The 12,822-nt window shown below is 39.6% G+C and overlaps 1 protein-coding gene across 2 annotated transcripts in view; it reads right to left on the reverse strand.

Moving 5' to 3' along the window:
* tmem131 (transmembrane protein 131) overlaps positions 1-8,741 on the reverse strand; it is a 107,840-nt gene extending 99,099 nt beyond the window's left edge. For both annotated transcript variants that reach the window (XM_060919845.1, XM_060919844.1), the window contains exon 1: positions 8,579-8,741. In XM_060919845.1, coding sequence (XP_060775828.1) covers positions 8,579-8,711 — 133 coding nt within the window. In that variant the 5' untranslated portion in view covers positions 8,712-8,741. The remainder of the gene's footprint in view (positions 1-8,578) is intronic.
* Between the last annotated feature and the right edge of the window lie 4,081 nt (positions 8,742-12,822).

A 12,822-nucleotide genomic window follows, 5' to 3' on the forward strand; every position in this document is an offset into this window, starting at 1 on the left:
CAGATTTAAAAATAATTTTTAGGTTTATGCCTAAATTAAACCATGCTTTCACTGGGTGGTAAACAGTGTGATTAAATAAGCTGTTTTTCCTTTTAGTAAATCAGGCAAAAGGAGTCATTATAGTAATTAGAATAAACCTTCAATTTTTGCACATTCTGGCTGACATGCCTTAAAAAAAAATTATATATATTTCATCAGTTCCACCGCTCAACTTTATGGCAGAGACAGTGGAATTATAGTGTTTCAGTGGGGGGGGGTCAGGTCACGCACCACTGTCGGTGTGGCATTCTGGGAATAACGATGCTGGACTCAACATTCAGTGCGTTTACATGCACATAGAGAGAATCGAATTTCTGCCGTTGCTCGACTGAAATCGAAGTTCAAAATGCCATGTATACACCTTAATTCGGCTGAAATTGAACCGAACTTGATTTCTCGGAATCGAGCTACACGACCTAGTTTATGCGATTTCTGCCGAGCTACTTAGTGCACATATACCCTATTGAGCTACGTATTCGAGCTACTTACTTCAGCACTGCCCCTTCCGGAAGTGACGAGTGACGAGACCACAAGGAAAACACAACAGCCTCGGTCGTCATGACAACGAATCATGACAACAGCATGAATCTTTTCTTTTTGTGGCATTGTCTGCACTGTTAAAATTTAGCTCACTTACTGCATCACCAAATACACCTGTACAGCTGTTGCATAGCTGTGAATTGTGTACATAAACAAGTCATTGTATTTGTGTGTGTGTGTGTGTGTGTGTGTACACACAAATATATGTCCAACATCTGAAGAATGTCAATAAAAACAAAAACAATTGAACTTTTTGTGTGTTTATTAAGACACAAGTTAAATTGTAAGCAAAAAAAAAAAATTTTTTGTAAGCAAAAAATGGACTTTAGAAAAATATTATTGTGCAAAACAAGTTGTCTTACAAAACAGTGGTCTGCGCCGGACAGTTTGTAGCCATACAGTCTGTTAGAGCAAGCCTAATAGCTTGAACACGGAACTGCCAGTGTTGCCAGATTGGGGGGTTTTAAGTGCATTTTAGCGGATTTGAACATGTTTTGGACTGGAATACGTCAGCAGTATCTGGCAACACTATAGCTCTTCTTCATGACGACAACCGGAAGTGTACCAACACGATGGGGCGTGTAGCGCCACGTGTGGCTCGGGTGCACAATGCACCTTGCACAATAGCCCGATTTCACTTGTGCATGTAGGATTGGATTTCTCTGGCACCCCTGCTGGGACCCTTTGCTCGATTACCGACAGTAGCTCGATTTGGACGTGCATGTAAACGTACTGAGTGTGATGACTGCCAGACATTTGTGTTTTTTTTGTTTTCAAGCACAAATACAGTCAAATATCGTATACCCTTGTGAAATGTAAAGATGGTATGAAAAAATAGATACCGCCCAAGCTTACCGTCCACTTTATTAGGACCTTCAGCCAAGTACTTTTCAAGAGCTTCAGTTAATTTGCATCAAATATCGGGGGGAATCAGTACTCTGTGACTCTGAATGTGGTGTGGATGGTGGTGCAGGGGGGCTGGTTTGAGTATTTCAGAAACTGCTCATCTCTTGAGATTTGCTCACACAAACATTCTCTCGAGTTTACACAGGGTGGTGTGAAAAACAAAAAACATCCACCAAACAGCAGTTCTGCAGGTGGTTGATGAAAAAGGTCAGAGGATAGCTAGACCGGTTTGAACCGACAGGAAAGTTACAGTAACTCACAATTACCACTCTTTGCAACCATCGTGAGCAGAAAAGCATCTCGCGAAGCACAGCACTTTGAACCTTGAAGCTGATGGGCTACAACAGGTAAAGAGCACATCAGGTTCCACTCGTCAACCAAGAACAGGAACCTGAGGCTACAGTGGGCACAAGCTCACCCAAATGGGAGAGCCGAAGACTGGAAAAGCCTCGCCCCAAACATTACGGTGCTTTGACATGAACATGAACTGACGCACTTGACTTGTATCTGCATGACTTTGTGCACTGCTGCAGTTTACAGTGCATGTAAAAATGTAGTACACAGGTTCTTTTAATCCGTTAGGCTTATATTATGTGAGTGTCCGACGTTCAACTCCCTGTGAAACAATAACATTAAAACGAGTGGACCAATAAATACGCTGGTGATTTGCCTCACACAATTGATTTGACACAATGTCATAGCTGTGTGGTTACAGAATTTATTCCACACCAGAAATTTAATCAACACCTTCTGACCAATCAGATCTGAGACATCAACAACGCTGTGGTAGGGAGACATGTATGCAAAAAAACAATACCAGCTACAGAAGAGGAACATGTATGATACAAATCCAAGCGTTTCTTCTTGATGCATGCAAAAGACATCAATACACTTCATTTAAACGCTCAAACCCACACACTGCAGTCAATATGTTTAAGGTGATGTCTAATATAAAGTGCACGTTATACCCAGAGTCATATATGATCTTCCCCCAAGATGTCCAATTACAAGATCTAAGCATGATCCAACAAGCAACATCATCTCCTCGATTGATGCAGCAGCTGTGTGTATTCAGCAAGTTTTGCTACTCTACCGTTGTGGTTAGGACATGTAATCCATTTGGCTTGCTCTACACCTGGTCTAGCAACATGTCCAAGTAATAGAGTAATGCTGAGAGGGTTACAAAGCACAGCAGCATGCTGTGTGAGCTGCAAGCAAGGATCGCATGTCTTTTTTTTTTTATTTGCAGCACAGACTAAAAATCAGGACAAAGACTGAAAACTTGAAATGTATTCACTTGATCTAGTGGTTCATGTTCTGCAAAAATACTTGGACACACTCAGGATTTATTCCTAGTTTGGTGTCTCATGAACGAGACTCAGATTTTTGCATGCATGCACACAACCACAACACTCAATGGTTTGAGGTTATACTGAAGAATTCTGAGGTAGCCCTCTTTCAACATTATTCCATCCACTTTTGCAATACACCACTGTATTCTACTGGCAGTAAAACAGCCCCAGAACATGATGCTACCACCACCATGCTTAACAGTTGGCATCATGTTCCTCTGGTCATTGTGGGCAAACAACTCAAACTTCGTCTCATCTGACCACAAATTCCCCCCCGAAGGTTTTTTTTTTCCTTTGTCCATGTAATCAACTGCAAACTTTAGTCAAGTTGTAAATTTTGTGGCACGGGATTCATTCTTGGATAATAAAGTGCCTTTCTCACACCCAAGGTTGCTTTACAATTAGGCAAAGAAAAAAAATAGCAGCCTTTTAATCCATGGCGATGTATAATTCACTTGACAGTGTTCCAGCAGCTTCCAGGTCATGGTAGGCCTATGCCTTGGTGGTTCCTGAGCATCCAAACCAATTTCTTCTCAGCTGAGGATGACAGTTTGGGTCTTCTTCCGGCAAAATACTTATTTGCATACAGTTGTTTGAACTGATGCTCTTGGAATCTGCTGTCATTTAGAAATGACTCCAAGAGGCATTCCTGAGTTGTGTAAATCTATGATCCTCTTTCTCAGATCTGCACTGAGCTCCTTGGACTTTACCGTTGTACTGTGTATTGGTCAATCCCAATGAGTGCGGTCAAAGAAACCCTTTTCATGTTGGCACAGAGAAGCTACCAGCTGTAGTCAATCATGATCACCAACAGGAAGTTAAGAGGCCTTGGCTTTGAAAAGTTAAAATATTTGGGAACTTTCAGCACCACTGAATTAATAATATAAGTGGGTGTACTTATACACCCACTTATCAGGAGGTCAGAACTGCTGACTCTCTGACCACCCTCAAGTGTAGACTGAAAAGCCACCTCTTCAGGCTGCACCTCTCCCCTACTTCCCTGCCCATGGTGTCTTCACATTGCGGTCTTGCTCAACCCAGGCTGTGTACTGTCTAGTCTGGTCATAATGACTCGGTGTTAGTCATTGGAGTTTTATTTTTCTCTATTTAGTTGTACTTTGTCAGCTCATTTGCATGGTTGGCTTGTCTTCCTTGGCTGTTTGCCTTAATATTCTGTTGAAGTAATCAAGTGTTATTCAGGTCACTTATACGTTCTTGTCTAGAAGTTCAGCACTTCTTGTACCTGACTTTTGCACTTGTACATTGCTCTGGATAAGAGTGTCTACTAAACGCCTGTCATGTAATGTGTATGTATATGTTTGACCCAGTGTTTATTACAGAAAACCCAAAATAAATTAAAACGTGCACCAATTTCTTGGTTTTTTTTTTTTTCAATTAAAGATGTTGTACAATCATTCTGCCAGAGAAAAAGAACTACTCAAAGAAAGTCCAATATTGTCATGACATTCATGTCTGTGTATGTAAACTTCTGACCACAACTGGATGTCATTCCTGGTAATAAAATGAGGTAGTGTTATGTGAAACATCCGATCATCTCTAACAGCCTCAACAGGATAGTTTATTACTATCAGCATAAACTTTAACTGTTTCCACTTCTTTAAAAAAATAATTAAAAAATAATAAAAATGCGCCATAAAGTTAGCCAACATGTCCCTTTAATAATACTGATACTTTTACCACTTTTATTAAAAAAAAAAAAAGGCAGGATCCTATTATATGAGCTCACAAACAAACCACATTTTTCTCCAGAAATACTGAAGAAGTCTCTGGAAGTTCATGCTGTATAACAAGTTTAGTGGTTACCGTATTTATCCTAATAAACGCGCCCGGGCGCGATGTAAAACATGAAGGGGGGGGGGCGTCAATTTCGACCCTTAAATGACAAAAATCGAACATGACAAAATCATCGGAATTTAAAACATTTATTTTGAAACACATGAAAATACAGTTATATGTCCAAAAAGTCAATTAAACAATATCCAGCTCGCTTATAAGGATAACATTGGTAAGTAAACTATTTGTAGTGACGTCACAATTCACGTCATCGTCGATGTTTATGAGCTCACAAAACAAAATGTCGTCCTCAAAACGATCCTTCACCGCTAGTTTTAAGTTAAAGGTTGTAGAACTGGCAGAGCAGAAAGGCAAACACTTAGCTGCAAAAACGTTTAATGTTCACCGTAAACGTGTACAAGAGTGGTGCAAACAAAAGGTACGTCTCCACCCGTATTGATATCCGCAGCAGAATGAATGTCCGTATTTTATACTGTCCATGTTTACTAACGCGATTTCCGGTAAAAAAAAAAATCAGCGGTGAAATTGAACGTCTCTGTTGTGGTTTGTTGGATTTAAAGTTTGTTAAATGAAGAAAATGGTTGGTAAATACTATTCTAGCTCTGAAAATCGTGGAGGCGTGTCAAATAGGGAGGGCGCTTCTATAAGGATAAATACGGTAAATTACACGATCAAAGCTCTCATTGTGTGCACAGAAAGTACAACGAAATTCACTCGTTCTTGCACGTCGTTTCTCAAGACTACACATCAGACAATAACAATATTCACAGCTCAAAGACAATACCACCGACATCCAACATCGTTCTGTTCATAGCAATCTGACAGCGCAGGTACTCAGTGAAGCTGACATGCTGCTATTTACTCCCGGATGTCCTAAAGTTTCTGTCAACACATGCAATAATCTACAGACTATGGGGACGGTTGCCTTGACAGAGTGGCGCTGATATTTCTATTGTGTCAGAGCACGGCTAGTTATGAGCTTTCTGAGCTCAGGTAAGCAGGATAATACCTATTATATTACATCTCACCTGAGCAACAGCAGCACGTATGAGCTGGTATGCGATAACAAAAGAGACATACTGCTTTGTTGAAGATAAATGAGAACGATTAGGAAGTTTGGACACACATCTAAACTGAATTACAGAAGTTATACTAGAATAGGTTTAAGCTTAACACACACTAATATCACTTAAAGCTTGCTAGCTTTCAAACATTCAGCCTTATTTATATTCCATTTCTATATGAGTGATTCCACGCTTATGGGGACTGAAATGGGGACATGAACTTATTTTTAAAAATTCACCTAAAACCATTTCTTTTCTTTTTTTACCATCAGGTCACAAAACATGTAATCTTTAATGAATGATATGTTAAAAGATAACTTTAATTTTCTGAGATGTAATAAAAACATATTTGAGCAATTCCAGCGTTATGGACGTGACACTTGAACTCAAAATGGCAACAAATGACCCAGTGCATGTTTTATTGTCTCCCAGTATTTAAACAGGTGTTGCATATTTTAAGGCTGTACCATACTGGAGAAGTGATAGAACAAGAACAATTCCCATAGTACATCTAGGGCATGCCAGAAAATGCCAATAAAAGATGCGTTATGGATGTGACAGAAAAAGTATCACTTTTCTTGGGTGACTGTACATTTTTATCAAACTCTGTGAAATCGTAAACCTAATGTCGAAATGGAGATATCCGTTTGATAGAGGGGTCCAAGGTGAATATTAAAAAATCTTTGTTTAAAATATTTTGTATTTCATGCAGAGTTTCAGAAGGAAAAGTCAGCGTTTTGGATGTGACGAAATTCCGTTATGGATGTGACGCGTCTGAAATAGACATGGCATATGTTTAGAAAATCAGCAATTTAACCACCATAACCCTTTGAAAAACTCTAAATATCAGCTAAAACTATCAAAGTTCTTAAATAATATTTAGGATGGCTATTGTTTTGCTGTTTTGTGGATTTTAGCATACATTTCTGTGGCTTGTGTCAATAATATAGAATTGTACATGATCATAGTTGATTTTAGCTTGGGTTTTACATTATAAGAAAGAAAGACTGACAGTGACACATTAGGTTGGTTACAAATTGGTTCAACTTATTCACATCTGTAAAATACAGGCCTAGGTGATATCTCTGGGAGTGGTTTTGATGTATTACATGTTGCTTTATTTTTGCATGGTGAGGTTGACATTTACATGGAATTGCCCATTTATATGCCAAAGTCAGAACGTAACAGAAGTGTTGTGGACATGTATATTCTCAATTTTAACAATGTAGAATTACTTTTTGAAACATAGGAAGGTGATGTTTTAGCAAATATAATTAATAAACATGTGTAGTAGAATAAACATACACATTCTTTCAATAAGATTAACATGGTATATAGCTAGATTGTAATTAATTTGTAACAGACGCGAGATGGACAATCGTAACAGAAGTAATGTAACAGACATCATTTTGGAACTCATAGGCTTGACTTTGGCATATAAATATGTTTTTATTACATCTCAGAAAATTAATCTTTTAATATATCATTCATTAAAAAGATTACATGTTTTGTGACCTGATGGTAAAAAAAGAAATGGTTTTAGGTGAATAAGTTCATGTCCCCATTTCAGTACCCATAAGTGTGGAATCACTCATATTTGAATTAGAAAGTGCCATTTCAAATCTTAAAACAGCACATGTAAGGACTGAACAGATTCAATCACCAGTATTTCAGTCAACAATATAAATGTTTTAAAGTGTTTTTGTCTGTATTTGATATGGATCAAGCCAGCAAACAAATTTTTTTTTTTCCTCAAGCCAAGCACTGCCATTTCACTTTGGTCTAATTTATCTACAAAACTTTATTCATTCATTTGTAATTTTGTGAGCTTTTTAATTTCACCCTGTACTGGCACATTTCTCATTCCTTATCTAAAAGCCAACCAGAGAAGAAGCAGCCTTTCATATCTTAATGCATCCACACTCAAACTTCTGTACAAACCCTATGGCTGAATCCCAAATGACACTTCATTAGACATATAGAACACTACACGCCGTGGTTTTTATAAGCGCCGTAGTGCAGTTATGTAGGTAGCAAGGAGCTGTTTGGAATGCGGACTGCTCAGTGAGTGACCCCCTGCTTTTTTTTTTTGTGAACTAGGTTGACATAACATGACATGTCAGAGCTGACAAACACACACAGGCCTGCACTACAAGTCTCACACACTGTTTAGCTAACAAGCTAGTAGAGTTGAAGTGAAAACTTCCAAAGACTAAAAAATGTTTTTTTGCTTTACAAAAAACAGTGGAAGAGTTTTTTTTTTTTTTTTAAAAGAGACCTAGTTACTCCCGCGTCCTCTATAGCTAAAAGCTAGTTTTGTTGGAGAAGCTTCCAGTGCTAGCGTTAAATCAAGAAACTCTCGACCTACAACGCCTCAAACAAACAAAGCAGCAAAAATGGGTTTCCCCTCATAATGACAACTTAAACATGAAAATGTAAAGGATAATTAAAAAAAAAAGCTAGTTAATAAGGGCAATAAGGCGAGGCTGCTAGGTTAGTCAGTGGATAGTTAGCTTCAGCTTTAGCTAGGCAGTATGAGCTGGCAGTGTACACTCCACTCAGCGACGTGAGATTTTATTATAATTTTATATATATATATATATATATATATATATATATATATATATATATATATAAAGCATGCATGCCATTTTCATATTACTTGGATACTACTTGAGCACTACTGTATATTTCAACTAACATGCTAAAGCTAGAATAGCATTTGGCAATCCAACATGCTAACTGGTGTTAGCCTGCAGTTAAACAGCCATCCAGCTACACCAAACACAGACTCAACAGATATCGGAAAAACGAGCCCCAAAGGCCCTTCTCACACACACACAGAGAGAGAGAGATAGTTACCTTGCTTGTTGGCCTGTGCCATGTGTATTACTGCAATAAATAAAACCCGCAGGATGCAGCCAATGCATGATGTTGGTGAGAATTTAGTTCTTGTTGGATGGGAAAAACTCTGTGTTCTTTCTTCACTCGCCATGCTTCTGTTTCTGTGTTTGTATAAAACTACAGCCTGTGTGTACATGCGGATATAAACAGCGCCGAGTCCCGCTCTACAGCGCCACCTGGCGGATCACAGCCGTCTGGTGGACGGGTATTTGGGGCTGTATCCTAAATGGCTTCGTAGTGCACGTAAAAGTCACTACATAGAATCTAAAATGCTATTACTTTATACACAATCTGGTGCGCTTACATAGGGAAATAGGAACTGTACCACAGGATGCGGTCTCAATCTCAACCCTGTTCCACAATCCCGCTTTAAATGCTGGCATCGCGTCCACGAAATCATATCAATATTCATAAATAGAGTGCTGTCTGATTGGTTGGTGAATGCCTAACCCTAACTCTAACCAATCAGATAGCGCATTCCTTATTTACCAGCCAATCAGAAAGCACTTTCCTCATGAATATTGATGAGCTTTCCAGGTCACCCTGCAAAAAGAAAATTCGCGACTGGATCCACAACCAATCAGAAGAGGGGAAAAAAGGTTACTGAAGATGAATGGATGAATGAATCAATCGTCTCATCTCTCATTATCTCTAGCCGCTTTATCCTGTTCTACAGGGTCGCAGGCAAGCTGGAGCCTATCCCAGCTGACTGTGGTAGATCCTGGACAAGTCGCCAGGTCATCACAGGGCTGACACATAGACACAGACAACCATTCACACTCACATTCACACCTACGGTCAATTTAGAGTCACCAGTTAACCTAACCTGCATGTCTTTGGACTGTGGGGGAAACCGGAGCACCCGGAGGAAACCCACACAGACACGGGGAGAACATGCAAACTCCACACAGAAAGGTCCTCGCCGGCCACGGGGCTCGAACCCGGACCTTCTTGCTGTGAGGCGACAGCGCTAACCACTACACCACCCCTACTACATCCAGTTTAATTGCATTTTAAGTGCTACTTTGTACTGCTGCTTCATCTGTTTGTTTGTTTTTTTATCTTGTTTTTCAGGGCCATCAAGAAAGATGAAAAGGATTATACTCCTAATCCTGTGTCTGTAGATGACTGTTCAGACACAACAACTGCACACAGCTACTATTTATTTTACTACCTTTTGCACTCTTGTTCCCAGACTGTGACTGCATATATTCCAGCATTTACAGTTAAGATCTGCACTTTACCTACTTACTGACTAAGCATACATACCAGTTCCCTAATACAGTATATTCTGCATATTCTGTGTATATATTATATTTATATATAATCTCTTTCCCCGGGCGGCACGGTGGTGTAGTGGTTAGCGCTGTCGCCTCACAGCAAGAAGGTCCAGGTTCGAGCCCCATGGCCGACGAGGGCCTTTCTGTGCGGAGTTTGCATGTTCTCCCCGTGTCCGCGTGGGTTTCCTCCGGGTGCTCCGGTTTCCCCCACAGTCCAAAGACATGCAGGTTAGGTTAACTGGTGACTCTAAATTGACCATAGGTGTGAATATGAGTGTGAATGGTTGTCTGTGTCTATGTGTCAGCCCTGTGATGACCTGGCAACTTGTCCAGGGTGTACCCAGCCTTTTGCCCGTAGTCAGCTGGGATAGGCTCCAGCTTGCCTGCGACCCTGTAGAACAGGATAAAGCGGCTAGAGATAATGAGATGAGAAATTAAGTAGCCTACCTGAGCCTCATAACAAGCATTTCAGTGTACAATTAATTGTCCTTGATTTTTTGTGCACATGACAATTAAAATTGAACCTTGAACATGAAGTATCCCAGGAACACTTGACATGAGGCAGGAAAGACAAGCAAATTCATAGCAGAACACCACATAGACACAAAGACACATTCAGACTTTCATTCATACTCAGGGGCAATGTGCACCTACTGGCACATTTTTGGAAGGAGAAAGGAAACCGGAGAACCTGGAGGAAACCCACATCAACACTGGGAGAACATGTGATACTGCACACAGAGTGTAATTTGGGCTCAAGATCGAACCAGAGCTGTGAGGTGGCAGCAATACCTGTTGTGCTCTACAACTGCAACAATATCATTTCTATGAATAAATTCAATAGATAAATTAGCTATATAAATTAATATTTTGCCTTTACATGTCGGCTATATAGTTTCTCGATATAGTTTTATTGCAGTTTTAATTGCATTTTATTGTGACCAGGTTCTGAGTTTAGCTCAGCTAAGATAAAAAAAATGCTCAGTAAGATCAACATCCGCAAGGTCTGGACAACATCCCTGGTTGGGTGCTGAAAGACTGTGCAGAAGAGCTGAATGATGTAATCACAGACATTTTTAACACCTCGTTGAGTCAGGCTGTTGTCCCCAGATGCTTCAAAACCACCACCACCATCATACTTGTGCCAAAGAAGTCATCTCCATCCTGCTTCAGTGACTACCACCGTGTTGCATTTCCCCCCACGATCATGAAGTGCTTTGAAAGGCTAGTCATGAAACATATAAAGTCCATCCTTCCTCCCACCCTGGACCCTTTTCAGTTTGCATATCAGTCCAACCTGTCCACTGATGATGCAATCTCCTCTGCCTTCAATGTTGCCCTCACCCATCTGGACACAAAAGACTCACATGTGAGAATGCTGTTCCTAGACTTCAGTTCAGCATTTAATACCATCATCCTTCAACAGCTGATAGGGAAACTCGACCTGCTGGGCCTGAACACCTCACTCTGTAACTGGTTGCTGGACTTTTTCTCTGAGAGAATGCAATCAGTAAAGATCAGCAACAAGGCATCAGGCACCATCACACTAAGCACACGGGCCCCCTAAGGGTGTGTGCTCAGTCCTCTGCTGTTCATCTTGCTGACCCATGACTGTGTTCCAACATACAGCTCCAACCACTTCTGCAAATTTGCTGATGACACAACTGTGGTGGGTCTCATCAGAAACAATGACGAAGCAAATGACAGAAATGAGGTAACCCAACTGGCCATGTGGTGCATGAATAACAATCTCTCCCTAAATGTGGAAAAAGCAAAAGAGATTGTTATTGACTTCCAGAAGGCCCACACCCAGCATCCCCGCTGACTATCAATGAAACTGCTTTGGAACAGGTGAGCAGCACCAAATTCCTTGGGGGTGCACATCACAGATGACTTCTCCTGGAAGAACAACATTGCATCACTGGCCAAGATTTTATATATATATATATATATATATATATATATATATATATATATATATATATATATATATATATATATATATATATATGGACATGAGTGTTTTAGTTTTATACGAGCTACATCTGGGACATGGAGAACCAAAACCGTGACATAAATCTCTATATGTCACTTGTGAAGAAATCAGTGAATTGTTTTGATAAATTTGCGTACATTTTGTTTATGAATGTGTTGGTATAATAAAAAGAAAATCACACGTTGGCTTGAAGATATGAAGTTTATCTTCTCATGTTGAAAAACTCACATTTTTCATACGAAATACATTGCAGATCTGAGTGACATATTTAAATAATATTGGCTGGCATTGAGTGGTATATCGGATATATTCCATTCCGCTAGCATGACACTGAATGAGTCTAAGATGAGTTCAATATCATGCTAGCGGAATGGAATATATCTGATATACCATGAATTAAAAATTATTATTATTATTATTATTATTATACATACACACTCTCCTTTCCAGTTTTTCGATGTCCGTTGGTACGGTGTGTTTTTCTCTTGTAAGCAGAAGGGAACCGTCAGGGCCTTCTAGGCATTCAGAGAAGGCCCAAACATATCAGCATTTCATATGTTATATTTAATTTCTTTAATTCTTTAATTGCCTTCATTATTTATAATTTCATTATAATTATTCTCTTCTAATTCTAATTTAGCCTCATTTCCTGTCAAATTTGCTTCAGAAATGAACGGGTTACTGTCCTGAAAACATTAAAACAGAGTTATCCAATGAGATTTTTTTGTTTGTTGTCACTAGGCTGAAAAGAGTTTAGAGCTGGCTCACTCATTGGTTAGGACTTCATTTGCTGGGACAGAAGGCCATGGCAGTGTATGTTTATGTAGGAAGTGACAGATGAATTAACCAAACAGATTTTGATTTATAGTGGGAGGGACCAAAAATTTATCGCCCTCGGCCTTCTCGAAGGCCAACTCGAGCTTAAA

Source organism: Neoarius graeffei, chromosome 4 (assembly GCF_027579695.1).
Source record: "Neoarius graeffei isolate fNeoGra1 chromosome 4, fNeoGra1.pri, whole genome shotgun sequence".
Lineage (NCBI taxonomy): Eukaryota > Metazoa > Chordata > Actinopteri > Siluriformes > Ariidae > Neoarius > Neoarius graeffei.